At 39.7% G+C, this 16151-nt stretch overlaps 1 protein-coding gene across 2 annotated transcripts in view; it reads right to left on the bottom strand.

Moving 5' to 3' along the window:
* Window positions 1-5487: 5487 nt before the first annotated feature.
* Window positions 5488-16151, bottom strand: part of GREB1 (growth regulating estrogen receptor binding 1) — a 90268-nt gene continuing 79604 nt past the window's right edge. For both annotated transcript variants that reach the window (XM_048299372.1, XM_048299371.1), the window contains 6 exons: window positions 15420-15594; window positions 13612-13830; window positions 11233-11368; window positions 10497-10697; window positions 8863-9001; window positions 5488-7212 (listed from right to left, as the gene is read on the bottom strand). In XM_048299372.1, the coding sequence (XP_048155329.1) occupies window positions 7049-7212; window positions 8863-9001; window positions 10497-10697; window positions 11233-11368; window positions 13612-13830; window positions 15420-15594 (1034 nt within the window). In that variant the 3' untranslated portion in view covers window positions 5488-7048. The remainder of the gene's footprint in view (window positions 7213-8862; window positions 9002-10496; window positions 10698-11232; window positions 11369-13611; window positions 13831-15419; window positions 15595-16151) is intronic.

A 16151-nucleotide genomic window follows, 5' to 3' on the forward strand; every position in this document is an offset into this window, starting at 1 on the left:
GTATTGGGAACGAGTGTTATTCCCATGTATCAACCAAAACTAACACAGCTGCCAAACTGCTCTGAATGCCTGACATGGCAAAGGAAATGCCAGTTTGTATCACAGGACAAGCACTGGATGCAGGCAACCCACTCTCAGCTCATTCCAGTTACTCACTGGGCCTATGGGATTCTGCTGGGCTCCCTCAATATTGCTCTGGCACTGTCACACAGCCTCCTGCTGCTGGTTCTGACCTGCTCCTGCTCCTGAAACCCTGGCACTCTGGCTCACTGCAGCCAGTCCCTGATGGACTGACTTTCCACCTGATGGGTGTCTTAGGATCACAGGACACTGATGTGGAAGGCATCTGGAAGAGATCTAATAATCAAAAGAACCACGCTTACTTAGACTCTTTCATGGTTCACATTTGAAACTCTGAATCTGAAGTGGCTCAATATCCAAGTCACCCTCAAGCTGTTGGGAAACTCTTCCAAGAGAAAATAGTGCAGCACTTAAGTTACGAAGATGCTCAAGTTACTTGTTTCTGTTGTACACCAAGTGTTAAGACTGAAACCCATTTATTAGCTATCTGACAGATCACATTTTCTTTCTGGAACAATTTTGGGGAAGGAAATCCAATACAATTCTTCTCATTTCAGATAAACAGGGAAATGCCACTCCTAATGAATTTCAATGGCATTCCTGCCCCTGCTGAAAGGTCTATTCACCAAATTTAAAAGATAGGAACCACTGTTTGTTGGAGTAATTTTCCACTGTCCCACCCATTTCTTCTGATAAATTTTCTTTCAAGCTGTGATGGGTAAGCATAACAATCTATCAGAAATAGTATTTGAATCATCTTAATATGCTGCATAATGTTTATTTTTCAAATTCTTCAAGAAGTGGGTGTGCATCTCTCCCAGCACACTGTATTCCTGAAGCCTTTGTCATTTTCTATGCCATCCGATTTCAGGATCTTTCTGCTTTCACCAGGAGGCACTAATAAGTGTGGTCATTTCTCCTGTGCAACATCAATGTATCCAGTGGCTGCTGTTTCTAGATCAATGCATCCAGTATCCATGTCCAAGGGTGACCATCACCAAACACTTCTGATCAATATACCCATAAATGGAATAATAACTAGATGTCAAAGGACCTTTCTCTATAACTTTCATAAATTATGACAATGTTTCCCAGACTTTTCCCAAGGTTCCCATCCCCACAACCTGCTTCCCACCCCACCTCCTTGCTGTCACACCCACACAGCCAGGCCACAGTTTCTTTGCCTTCTTCCCAGTGTTCCCCAACAACCCCAGCAGCTGCTTCTCCCTCACTCCCTTCCCATTTTCACACTCTCAGGACTTCACAACTTTGTTGCTACTTCCCCAGTTGGTGTTTTCAACCAAAGACAAATGTGGAACAGTAGCTGATACAGCATTCACAGAGAATGTTGTCAGACTCACAGTTCATGTAGGCTTCACATCAGTTTTTAGATTCCTGCTCAGTCCATACCCTCTGTGAGATCCTCTAGCAACAAGTTTCACTGGATAATTATTAAGTATAAACAGAAGTTTTGATGCCAGTTTTAAACAGTGTCCTGTGATTTCAATACATGACACAGGTTAAAGAGGAGCCAATTTCTTTTTATAAACAGCATTTGCAAGTGCTGTATCATGAGAAGGAAAAAAAATTGTAATCACTCCAAAATATTTAAATGCAGAAATATTAGCTCATGGTAGCCTCTATGTGAACTTTATTTTGCTGAACTGATAACAGTCATCTTATTTTTAATATAGTAATTTTTCAACTGAAAGATTAATTTAAGATATTTTTAAATACAATCACAACTCTACTGTACTGAGACAGCATCACTCTCCTAAAATAGTTTAACTTTCTCCAGTCTTTTCACATTACAGTAGTTTCCATGGACAAAGCTTATGGAGCTGCTCTCTCTATTTTCTTTCTGTAAAGGTTTTTGTCTCATAAACAATTTATGGTACCCTGTATATTAAGAAAGCTATATTGAGAAAGTAAAAATAAAATCTACCTAACAGAGATGCTAAGTCATAACTCTCCTGTTTTGCAACTCCTGCAGAGGTAAAGTTCAAGATGCTGCATATTCAGACCAAACATGATTCTAGTGGGGGACTTCAGAAGGGTACACAGAGCTGGCAGCCTGCCTCAGTACAGGTGCTATCTTGTCTGGGAGAGAACTTTGAGATTTATGGCTGATAAATTAACAGTATTTACAAGAATAATTTAAGGTCTAGTAGAGAGAAATCACACTATCAACATAAAAGAAAAGGTTCTGTGTGTTTGCAAAAGCCTACATATGAAAATGTATCTTATGATGCAGAATCAACCCCGTGATTACTGCAATAACCTCTGAGGTGCTATCTGCTCTCCAAGCTGTTCATTGTCCTGATAGGTAGTAACAAGTAAAAACCCACTTTCCTGTCAGTCCTGTTGTCTCTGAGTATAAAGAATTTTGGTTAGGTACTGTTAATGGTGCCAGTCATTATTTTCCACAGCACCACAGCTCACACAGACAGAATTATACTCCATAGTATGTTCAGGGTTTAAGTGCATAGTCAACACATTGGTCATGTAACAAGTGTGGAGAAATTTCCTTCTGTTTATATTACTATGTAAATCTAAATCAAAAATTTCTGTTTCCTTGAGGATTTTAATCAAAACCACATTTATGTATGAAACTGCTTTATGAGTTCTTTCTTAAAATCATGGCAGTTGATTCCCAATGTCTTTTTCTCACATCACAGTCTCACTGTTATATCACTGACACCCCATCACTTCCTTGCCAAATAATAAGTCAGCAGTGGGCAATGTCAGCATTTGGACTATTACCTCAAAACTGCCAGAATTGTGTCCTCACAATTATCAATGGTTATTTTGGGAGCTGTCAAAACAAGACTGGAAATGTTATAAAAACATTTTTAAACTACCAAAACCACTGAGTATTTATTCAGGTATAGACTGGAGCAAGGATAAGAGACAGAAGACAGTCAACAGGCAGAGAGGATGTATGGGACTAGTTTTACTTTTCATTGAAGAGCTGTACCCTTAAGGAAGTAGGAAAAAGGGAAGAATATGGATTTTTTCCACATCAATATATCCACCATATTTCAGTGGTAGCTGATGAAATATTAAGACTGGTTGCTGAGGGGACGATGTGGGAGAGGAGGACTGTGGTGGGAGGGTGGAAAGGCAGCATGGCAGCTGGGTGTGGTGTGTGGTGTAGTGTGGTGAGGGGCTGTGCCTGGGGCTATGGTTGCCCAGCAGTGTGCAGGGCTGTGCTCTCTGGGCAAGCCATGCATGGCAGAAGGATGCAAGCAGAGGTTGGGGTTACAATAATTGCAATTCTTTACCACCCTGAGAAACAGCTCTGGCACAGTCATTTCTGCCACAGGCACTGTGGTAGTGGCTGGGGAATGGATCCCAGGAAGGAGTGATGTCTCGCAATCCTCACTCACCCCCACAGCCAGACCAGACCAGCAGCCCGTGGCAGATGGGGGGTCCTGTTGAGCTGGGTGCTCATGACACCCACATGAATTGCAACTGCCATGGAAATCCAGATTCTTTCACACTGCACACAGTCCCTGCCCAGGGTCCTTGTGCCCCTGCAAACACCTCCTAATCAGCCAGGAGCTCTACTTGCCCTCGGCTTCTTCCATGCTGCTGGCTCTGTTCATAGCCCTCATTTCACTTGCTCTTCATTTTCTACCCTGTAGAGCTCACCCTCCTTTGGGTTTATTATACCTCTTTGTGTGAGTGACACCTTTCACCACAGAGTGTCACAGAAAAAGCCTTTGAGAAGCAACCCCCTCACAAGCAATGTTTAGCAACTGCTTTTAGATGCAGAGTGGGAGCTGAGATCAGTACATTCCCTACCACCACAACAGGAGGCACTTGCTAGGGAGGGATGAAATCCCTTATATCCTCTAGTAATTAGATACCAGACATTAGTGCTTAAATGCTTGTGAAGAGTGCTTTAATAGAGAAGAGAGGATGGTAAGAAGGAAAATAATGTCACCTTTCCAATAACTTTATATTTGGACTCTGTCTTTTGCAGAAGCTGAATCATAAACTACTTCAGTCTCTGACACACGATTCAGAACATGCTAATACTACTATCTGCAGGTGATAATGGTGGATGACTAAACCAGAAAGCATGGAAGGTGCTAGAGAAGAAGGCAGAGGCTATAAAATTTTGTTTGCTATCACATTATCAAGTGAATCCATGGGATGGAGAGCTCTGCTTTCTTGCCACATCCAAAGACAGAAAGGAAATAAAAGATTTGTGTGCATAATGGGTATGGGCCAAGCTTTCTCACAAAGATCACTAAGACTGAAAGCCAGTAATTCCTTGTCACAAAAAAAAGACAAGAGAAGTGTGGAGCTGGGACCTGGGTTCCTAGCCCTACATATGCGTGTATGGTAAAGAACTACAGTACCAAGAGTTGCAGCACAGGATGCCAGTCCCACCCAAACAGATTTGCTTTAATTTATCATTGTTATTTATCTGTATTGCTTTATCACCTCAGAGTCCCAGGTGGACACAAATCCTACATTGACCACTCCATAAGCACTTACTCTCTAGGGGGTCTTAGCTTGTAAGCTAGGTCAGGGATGAAGAAACTTCTGGATGGAGCTCTGGAGGGTGTCTCTCCCTGAGTCATCCACCATCATTTTCTGGCATCCTGTGAGCAAAATGCTGTGTTTTTCTACCATGTGGGTGCATAGTTGCACCCACAGCGTGACAGGAAGTACCTGCATTTTGGTCACAGAGTAAGGGCATATCTGGTCTTATTACAGGATGCGCTCCAGACAATGGCCTGTGCATGCAAGTTTCATCACATACAATTGCTCATATATATAGTCCATGCTAGAGAATGGTTGCACTTGGTCACACAGTACACACAGGTCTGCTGAGGCCAGGCCCTGGGACTCCTATCCTGCAGACAGGACACAGTGTGTAGGTAACTCATGGAGAAAAAGGTTAACCTGGAACAACACTCAGGAGTGTGATGGCTTCAGGTAACTACCGGCTGTATTTTGTCAAAGTTTTGAAGACTTTGTGGCAAAAGAGGATGTTAAGAAAGGATGTGATTTTTTTTTTTTTTTTTTTTTTATTTTGTACTTTAGGCCTTTTTTAGTTTCTTGGAGAAAATGGATGTCTAAAGACTGACAAAGCAAATCTCAGATCTAAAACACAGAAAAAATTAATGGACACTTGGTATAAATTGTTTAAATATTTGGTTACAGAAAAGGAAATTTCACCCACTGTCTTTAGATCTGAGTTCTCTCAAAACTCTTATACCTTTGAGGCTGTGTTGTGTCATAGGCCATTAAGTAGTACTGTATTTTCTCTTGATCAGTTCAGGTCATTCCTTAATTATATTAACTCCTTTCAGTCAACACTTCTCCTTTGTTTTTTTCCACTACAAAGATGTGTGTACTTGTTGGTCAAGTACATCACCAAGACACATGTTCATGCAGCATGAACTTTATTTATAAAGGATGGATTAGATATAAATGTCACACTTCCTTAAAAAAAGTTTAAATTAACTAATCAACTGGTGAAAACTGAACAGTTAATATTATTTACATAGGACAATGCTCACCTTCCTTCACAAAACTTAAAGTGAATTCTCACTCTGAAACAAGAACAATGAAATATAGAAGCGCATTGACTGCTAGCAGTTGCCTTGTAGATAGCAATCCACATCTCTTACAGAATTCACAACTCACAGAACTTACATTTTCTCTGTAAAATAACATAAATTAGCTCTTTGGCATAGTCTTACCAATGTCTGTGTTTCAAGGCCAGTACTGTAACAGACTCAGCCACCTAAAAGCATTTCATCTGTATAAAGACAATGATCCCCCCCATTGGTGTATCCATCAAGAAAGGTCTGCCCAAATATTAGATGGCCTCTGACAATGTCTATACTCATCTTTCCTACACCTTGACTGAGTGATGTTAGCACTGATTCTATAAAGACAAACAGGAAGTTTGCAACTTAGACAGCATTTCCAAACACCAAGACAAAGACAGTGACCACTGATTCCACATTTAGAGCATATGAAATATCACAATGCCCGGTGCCATTTTAGAACATGGTTTTAGATTTTCACCTGAATTTCTCAGCAATGTAATCTCCATTTTCTCACTCCTTTGAAGCACCTTGGCAAGAAAATATCCCCAGAAAGTGTATTGGGAGTGTTTTAGAACCATCTCATCTGCTTTCCTGAGTGCACTTGGCTCAGCTTGAAGTCTACAGCCAGTCTACAATTCAGTCACAAAACATCACTGTTCTAAATGAAATAAATCACTTGCAGGTCAGTCCCACCATTTGATGCCTTCAGTTATTCAAGTTAATATCAGTTTCAGGTTTAAATGTTTAGATCTCATTTTACCATCATTGTTAACTCTCCTCCTTACGCTAATAAAACTGGACATATAATTATGCTTTTACTCCAACAGTCCTGCATGGTAAAACTACCCAGTGTGGCACTTATTCCAAAAATTGAAGCTCCAACTGAGTTCCTACTATTAAAGAACTATACTTTACAAATCTTCATAAAAGCCTATCTGGCTCAATCAGTAGCAGTATGCTACAGAACTGCAACACCTCCTGTTGCCCTATGCCAACTTTGATACATTAGACTTGTAAACCAAAACCTGCTCCTAAATTTACATTTCCTATTTTTGGAATGTACAAAAAGTTTACTAAAACTTTTCATTATGAACTTGCATGTGGTCTTCTTTGTCACAGAAGAAGTGCACTCATTGACCCCTCTTCTGACACAAAATGCTTTCCACCCTCTGTGTCTCTATCAGGAATTAGGGATGACTTCCATCAGAACATTAAATTAGAAAAGTCACTTCAATGTAGATATGATGTTAAACTGCCTGATTAGATATCATTCTAATAAACAGCAGAAAACAGTCCTGTTTCTGTTCAGAAAGCAAAACCTCTCAAAAGTAATTTCATGAGATAGTGGCAATTCGTGCCTTGTGTCATTCAGGAAATGTGTCTCTTTTCAATTAAATATGTCGTCCAGTCAGGAAGAAAAGTGGTCTGTCCTCTTTGGAATTGGCAGTCTGGAATTCATCCCGCAGCCGGAACTGCCATTCGTCTTCCAGCTCCAGCCGGACAACAGTTTGGCGGAGAGAATTGCGATCCTGGCAAATCACACACAGGGTGGCACCTAAGCAAACAGTTCAAAAGAAACTCACGTGAGTATCCCCTTTGTTCTCAGATCATCCACCTCCCACCGCCCTTTGGCACGGAGAACTCCACCACTTTCACATCAGGAGTAACAAATGGGCTTAGGAGAAAATTAGGCCATGGAGATAGGACTTGAGGACAGCTATGTTCAGCTACCTATTTGTCAAGGTCTTCTTCTGTAACTTGAGGTACCTCATAAGCATCTAGTAGACAGGAATAGCAGCACTTTCTGTGCTACTTAGGGTAGGAAAGGTAAAATTGGCAGGTCTAAGGAGGTGGTGATGGGTACGGGCAGCAAGCCAGATAAAGCCCTACATCCATTCCTATTGTAGCTGTTCTGATCATTACCTTCGTTGGGTGAAACCCTCACTCAGCAAAACCCACAAGTCAATCACTGTGATGGCTGACTAAGCTCTTTGTGCTTTGCTGCTCAGAAATAGTCTAAACATGTCTTTAAAACTAATCACAAATTTTAGTGGTTTTTGGATTGGTAAACTCATGTGCTGGCAACAAAGAATCTGGTCTATGTGGCTACAGACACAGGCAAACCCAGAATGCCAAAGTAAAAAAAAAATCATACTTCAGTAACCCATTCCAACTGTCCTGACTGGCATGCTGATAACCACTTTAACTTGCATGCATGGCTTCCTGGCTTCTGAGAAAAGTCCTCCTTTAAGAGGAAATAATTACCTCACCAGCATTCAGTAATCTAAATGAGAGATGGTGAGGTAAGAGGTAATGCCCAAGACAAAAAAATCCTGTGAATATAATAAAAAGAAACAAGACAGACAGTCACATGCTGTTTAATTCTCATGTCACAGGTTAGAAAATCAAGTAGACTGCCAGGGGAGACAGAGAAATCCCAAAGCAAACACAGTTTGTACTACACGATATAAAAATTGACTGGTTTATGCAAAACAAGACTGACTGGTAGCCTCTGTTTTAGATGCAACGAAGAACTCAGCAGTTTATAACAACTCTGCCAGTTTCAAGAGGCACTAACCACGGTGCTCTTCTCCCAGTGACAGTTATAGCTGAGTGAAACAGATCCCCAGAGCACCAAATGCCTAAGGTAGTAGCAGAAGGATCCAAAAGAAGCTTGCAATGTGACTGTCTGCAACATAAGTGGAAGTTAGTTGTCTTCACTGCTATCCACCATCATAAGGATTACATGGAGAAACTGGGTATTAGGAACAAATTTTAAATGAGCCAGTTTCTCTTTGTAAAAACAGAAAATAGATTTTGATAGAGGCTTGTCCATCACCCATTTTCTATTGAAATTTAGAAAACCTCCTAGAACACAGCAGGTAAATGCTTCATGCATAAATCTTCAATACTCAGTTTTCAAATACAGAGTAAGGAGTTATGCACATACTCTAGGCATGATGATATGGATCCAACATTCCTTCCCACTTATAAATCTGCAGAATTTATAGCACTGCTATATACCAGTTTACTACAATGCAGAGCCAGCATGATCAAGCATCAGATTTGGGTGGGATATATAAAGACAAATAAGAATACATGCATATACATATACGTGCATATAGATTTCATATAAAATAGATTTTCCCCATATTCCCAGAGACCATGTCATCCAATTCTTTGTAATAAAATTATTGCAGCTCACCTTTAAGAAAATGAAACTTCTTCAAAAAGCTAGCTACAACAAAGGAGTCACAGAGGTACAGCAGGAGACCACCGAATGTCAAACCAGAGGGACTGATATTCAGAGAATGAGGCCGAGAACTCACATAGCAAACTGCAATCTGATTGGGAGAGGGTGGAAAAAAAAATTAACATCTTTCGAGCTTCCATATAAAGCTAAGAATTTTTATGAAGCTTCCAGTATTTGCACCTGATTCAAATTCAGACTTTCTTTCCAACTACAAATATTGTGAGCCTTATAGTTCCTTCCAAAACATCCCACTACTTATCAACAATATACATAAAGCACAATTCATAACTATGTATTGTTACTATTAATCACAAGGCTTAGATGTGATAGAGTTTGAAAGCTGCAGTAAAAATAGCTCCCCACAACCATAATGCTGTGACCTGCCCAGCACATTTTAATTATATGTGAGTAAATACAGTAACTGTGCAGTCAGACATGAAAATGACCCTTAGAAATTCTAAATTTCATTTACATTACGATAGGATTACTCAAGTCAGTAGAATTGTCCATATACATGAATGTATGAGCTTTCCTCTTGCCTGGTTTGTTTTTATGGCTACTCTTAATATCCACTCTTGATATATAACTGGGAATATTTACAGCCCTCTTTCAGGATTTATAAATTCAGATTAAGGAATCTTCCACATAAGACTTTGTTTCCAAAGTGCCACTGTATTACTTAATTGGGGCAGATCCTCATCTGGCATAGATCAGCATAATTCAGTGGAGGAAGGCTGAACCACAGCAACTGAGACATTGTACCAGTATGCCTATTCCATATTCCTTCAATCCTATTGTATTCCAGCTCAGGCATTGAATTCATTTCATGTGCTGAATGGGCTAGAGCTGAAAGGATGCAATGGATAAAGACAGTAACAGTACAACACCCTCCCACAGAGTTTGTTTTTCCAAACATGGTGGGAACAAAAGCACAAGTACTCAAAATGTTCTGGGAGCAGCATACATGGGAAGGTTATTACACAGCTCTTTGGGAGAGAAGCTCAGTAAATCCAGCAAGACTGCATTTCATTTAGTATTCAAGTGAAGAGGTATAAACAGTCCCTCTCTCCTGAACCACACCACCCTAATACCAAATTTCTATCTACATATTTGAGTTGAAGTACAACCTCGGCTTTAGATCCAAACTCATCAGAGAGAGCCAACAGCTCCTGAAACCTAATGTCAGCTTCTCCCATTCCAACTGGTTGCCTCGTATTTGATTCTTAGCCTCAGCTTACCAGTCTAAAGTGAACTGAAACATCTGAATATATTTGAAGTGCTTTCTAAGGGTTATCTAGTATTTGTAACATCCTCTTGTGGAAGACATTTTCTGTAGGAAGAACCAAATTATAGCAGATTGAGAAAACACTTCACAGACTATATTAGTAATTGGGACAATTCTGGGGTTGCTCTCCATATACTTTAGTTGAAGCCTCTATGGGACTAAAAATTTGATTTTAACGTTATAGAGATGTACCTCATTCTTCAAAGGCTGTGTAAATATTATAAGGAATAAAATCAACTAACCCATCAAAAACAGAGCCTACAAATTTCTAGAGCTACTTGGAGATTGTTTTGTTCAGTACCTGTGGTCCTAAGTTAAGGTAAGAGTCCACAGATAGCACTGGATGGCTGTAATTCTTCAGTGAGAGAGGGAAGAAGCGATGGCTGTGATACTGCAGATACTTTTCAAGGAGCAACTGAGCAGGTGCTGCCAGGAAGGTGTGCTTGCTGTCAGGAGCACAAATGTACTGAGCAGGGGAGATTGAAACCGGAGTGTCAGATACCTATGAGGAAAAAATATTTCTCATACAGATCAATCTTAATCAACCAAGTTGTACTTATGTGAATTCTGGTTGGTATAAAACATAGGTTTATCCTAAAAATCTAAGTTTTACATAAGAAGAAAATTTATTCAGCCAAAAATATCTGCTACCAAAAAAGTTTCAGTTTCGTAGAACTATATTTGTGTTTATAGTCTTTGAGGTTTCTTCTTTGAACTCAAAATACTCCTACCTATGAAGTCGCATGAAGATGAGCAATTCTATAGCTGTAGATAAAGTCCACATAGTGAATGGTTACTTGGATTGCAAAGAGACACTATACGTGTTTTCCGAAGTTTTAAAGGAAAATTATTAAGGAAGGGTGTATTTATGACAAGAATCTTGTGGATTTCAGAAATAAATAACTAAAGAAAGCCCCACGTGGCAGACATTACTGGCAATAGATGGTGCATCAAAATACCTCAGGTCTCCTGGTTAAAAGGTACAAAAAAGGAAAACAGAATTTTAACAACAGTGCAACAGAGGTCTCAGTCCCCACCTTAGACTTTATGTGGAAGGATCGTTGTCCTCCTAGTGCAATTTGCTTTTTCATGACATTGAAGTGGTTGAACCGACAGATGAGAAGGCCAGCACTGTGGACACGCAAGTTGAAGTCAACATCATCACATGTAAATCTGGAAAGAATAAAATCATAGCAGGTCAGAGGAATGTTTCTCATCACACACTGACAAATACAAGGACTCAAGAGCCTTTGATCAGCACCATAGGAAGGACAGGTATCAAACATACTGACCCTCCACCAGTGCCTATCAGTCAGGGAAAGGGGCTTCAGCTTTCTAATTATAAACTATGCTGGAATCAGTTTGAGAAGATCAGAATTAGGGAGGAAAGTACTTAGGGAGGGAAAGGATCAAAAGCATAAAGTGCAAAGGCAGTAAATTGCCAAGGAAAATACCCAGGAATTAAAATATTTTCTTTGCCTTTTACTAAAATAATGTAGTCATAAGAAATTGCTACATACATTATTACCCCAAATATGGTCAAGGAAATTAATTCCTTTGACTTCCAAGGAAATGGATGAGGCCCTATATTTGATTTATCAAATGCAAAGAAGTACCTGACTACTTATTTTCCCCTCAGAATATGAATATCTAGCAATTTTTTTCAATATTCCTCTACAGAACTAATGTCATTTTGTTTTAGAAATGAAAACTATTTGAAGGCAATGAGTCTTAATACAAGAAAACTGCTGGGACACAGGAATAGATGAAGCAGAATGAAGCCAAACATCCCTGAACTAAATTTGACCCATATAAAAAATATGATGGAACAGAATAAAAGGTAAGGCTCCTAAAGTTGACTAAATTCAAATACTCCGATCTCTGGAAAATTCAGACTCAGTTCTCCATTTTGAATACATTTACTACGAAGGAAACAGGATGATGTGCAGAACCACTGCATTGACATTTAGGGCTTGAGTTTAAGCAAACTGAGCAATCAGTGCAACAGTTGGCATCAGTGAGGAACATGGCATTCAATTAGAGGTTTTTAAAGTTTTGTCTGTGATCTTAGCAATCCCTGACTGACACTGTCTCTGTGGTTTAAAACATACTTTTTCCTTGCCCAGGCTTGGAATGTCATACAATATTTCACACTCAGCAGTACCCACACACAGGATTATTGTGGGCTTTGCGTGGTTCAAAGACAGAGGCAGGAAATGGGTGCTGTGATGTGGCATTCCTGACACTTTAACATTGTTGCTTGCACTCATATAATTTTGCTTTATTGTCATTGCCTCCATTTGCCGTTCATACATAATGCTTCATATAGTAACACAGTTAGGCAGCCCAGGAGCACAGTTCTGTACCAGGAGATGAACAGGGGCAAATTTAAAGTGCTCTTTTATAGTGTCAGGCTGGTGACAATAGAAATACACATCATCTGTTTATTCACAAAATAATGAAAGCAGAATGCTTCCCTGCAGTTATAAGTAAGCTTGGACTTCAAAAGGTACTTTCTTGGGTTAGGAGAGTTCTTCTGAAAAGCAGTGACTTGCGGGGATTGAAGAGTTCAGTTACCTGAGTGTAGTTGTGTAGAGCCATTTAAATTACCTGGGCTATCCCACCTGGCTTACAGAAAACCACACAGATTTCATGTCATACCTGCCAGCCCCATATGGATGTCTTCTATATTCTAAGGTGCTGAAAGACCAGTTTTAGACAAGTGAATCCCACCTCTAGTGATATGTCCCTCAGAAATCGGGGGAAACCCACCATTTATTTCACTCAGATCAGTGAAATTCTGTGAGATTATGAACCTAGTGAAAACAGTTCTTGTAACTGTGGTAATACTGTATATGACAAAATTATAATCTGATATATCCTAAGTGTCACAATAAATGAAAAAGTGTGATTTCTGCGACAGCTGAATGTGAGAAACAACCACCAAGAACAAGACTTATTTATTATTTTCTTCTGATTGTCCTGATGAGCACACATGTAGTATGCTGCAGTGTTGTGCTACTCAGGGTAGAAAGTCCAGATATATATCAGAACAAGATTTGGCTATGCACCATTCATCCATACATCCCTGTTTCCTTTGGAAGGCAGAGCAGGTAAGCAGACAAGAGGGGAAGCACAGTATTTACCAAAGGCCACTTAGAGTAGACCAATACTGCATGGCACACTGCTGAGTGTGTCTACCCTGTCATACAAATATGACTGTTTTAGTGGAACTATAGAAATTAATGTCTTTTTCCAACTTCCAGCAGCTTGGGAAGGATTTGAATCACCAGTAAGAAAACAAAATCTGTCTGCATGCCATTCACAACCTCCCTAAAAAAAACAACAGGAGCTTTTGTAAAACTTCCTTTATTTGGTTCATTATCCCTATTGAAAGGTGCTAGTGATTCACATACCTGTTCTGATTGTACTGTACATTCTGTGTCAGATCCACATTCAGCATAATGAAGTCATGCACATGGCAGCAGGAGAATGGTTCCTTGATCTCAGCACTGTTTGTTTTACTGGACCATTTCCTCATCCCAATTAGGGCATAATGAGTGACATTGGGAGTTGCTTCAATATGTTGCAGAATTTGCTTCAGGGAAACATTCCTTTCAGTCCATGTATAGTCACTACAATAATTATGAAAATGTGTTAATTTAAAATATATAGAGAACACTGAGAATCTCTTTCAGGTGAAGAGCAATTCTTAACAGTTGGAAGTTGTTATAACTTTCAGGTAGATAACTCCAGTGTTGTCTTTACTGTATTTTTTTGTCTCTCGTTCTAGTTAAAACTTAAAATTAACTGGTGCTTATATGGTGGGGACTGGTATGACAGATCTGAAACTTAGTCTAGATCTCTCCAAACATTCACTCAGATACATAAATCTTTAAAATTACCTAGATAATATTCCAATGAATCTCAGAGGGTTGCTGACTTGTGCCATAACTTAAGCACAAAGTATTAAGATCCTTCTAGCCCACCCCTAGAATCCATAAATCTCAGTTTTCATTGAGTTTCATTCTCTAAAAATTTGCTGTAAATTCTGCATGGCACTGTGACACTGAACCGTGCCATAAATCAAATCTCTCCTGATGGGAGAGGATATTTTAGAAGTCCTTGCAAGGAGTTCGCGAGAACAAACAGAGACTCTTCCTGCAGTTTCACTGCTGCCAGATAGTTCTTTATTAAGTCTTATCAGAGGAGCAGAGCCACTAGCGTGACCCAGGCATAACACAGAGCAGTGAAAGAAGGAGAGAAGTGTGTGTTTATCAAAATTTACACAGCCTTTTAAAGATAATTTAACCAATGGTTACTAAAAAAACGTACATTATTTTCACTTTCCTACCAATTATTCAGTAACACAGCCAGGAACTGCAGAATTTTTTGTCCAATCATCCCAAATTACTTTTACTGCAGAATATGGAGTAGTAGAAGAAGAAGAAGAAGGTTTGGAGAACAACAACAATCCCCCATTTTGATGTTTTTTGCTCTTATCTATTTACTGCAAAGAGAAGCCTAAACCCTCTAAATTTTTCACCCTGTGACAATCTTACATAGTAGTCTATCACCAATTCACACCATTGTATTTTCTAGTTCTTGTCTGATCGTAGGCAGTTTTTTCCAAGGTTGGAGGTTAAAACAGTGTTGTTCAGGGGGGTAAAAACCCTTCAAAACAGGCAGAGAAATATTCTCAGCACTCTGGGTTCCTACAGCACTGTTCATGGAATAGATGAAAATATCTAGCACAAAAAATATTCTAAAGTAATGAGAACAAAAATACTAGTTCAGGGCTTTGGGGAACTTAGAGCCACACAGACTGGGACTGACAAAAGAGCCAAAGGAAATCAGTTGCACCACTTGAACAGAATTGTCATTTAGCTTCCCTAGAAAAATTTGATGAAAAATGTACATGTAAGTGTCCATGTTGTCCAGTGTATCAGGGAGCATTTACAGAGTTTGAAATCTGCAGTCCAAGTAACTCTAGCTTGGACAGCGATGGCTGCAGGGCACATAAATCCTTAGGGGACAGGAATGGAAGACAGGCACTACATGGTGCTATGCAAAGACAGATGCCTAGGAAAGTACTCTCCTTAGGCAAATAGAATTCTCTGCTTGTACAGGGTAGAAGCTGTAGCATAGCAAACATAATTTCAAAATTACACACAGAGAAAGGTTAAAAGAAATCAGATGAAAAAGCATATATTACACTATTTACCTTTTCCTGTCTCCTGAACAATCAACTTCTACTGCATTCCACATAACACAGGAGTCATCCGAAATGACAATGAAAGGCCAAATATCCTGGGGTTTTATCCCCAGCTCTTCCTGCCGATTCCGTTCAAGCTCCAGGTTATGATAAGACAACTCTTTTATCAGGAAGTGTGCAGCACCTGAAACCATGGGCATAAACCATCAGATTAAAGTAGGGGCAGAAATAGTTTGCTTTTAACTCAGAAGCCTTTTGAAGTGACTATTTCTGCAGACAAGGGCATGAATCACTCTGGAGGTTTTAACACCCCAACATCACCCAGAGCCCAAAGCCTTGGCTCTGTCACTTGCCAAGCAAGTGACTTAAAGAACCACATTGGGAAGGATGCAAAATGAATTTTGACTTCTGTGGTAAAGATTTGCTAGTGTCTTAAGGATTTAGTAACTACTTCTTTTAACCTAACAAATATTTGTGTCCACTAACATCTCGTAGTGCAAAGAGTTAGAGATGTTGACTGACCAGCTTAATGACATGGGAAATTGTCCCTGATGATCTGCTTTGAATGTTTGTCACTACTGCTGTATATAAGTTGTTCCAGCAGCACAAGCAAAGAGCCGAATATTTCACAGGTGTTACATTAGCAGAACCTACCTCAGGGATGTACCCAACCAGAGCATCACTGCCCATGCAAATGATACGCAAGTTATTTCCACAAGGAAGCAGAGTCAGTAAGTCCAT

This window comes from Corvus hawaiiensis, chromosome 3, assembly GCF_020740725.1.
Source record: "Corvus hawaiiensis isolate bCorHaw1 chromosome 3, bCorHaw1.pri.cur, whole genome shotgun sequence".
Taxonomy (NCBI): Eukaryota; Metazoa; Chordata; class Aves; order Passeriformes; family Corvidae; genus Corvus; species Corvus hawaiiensis.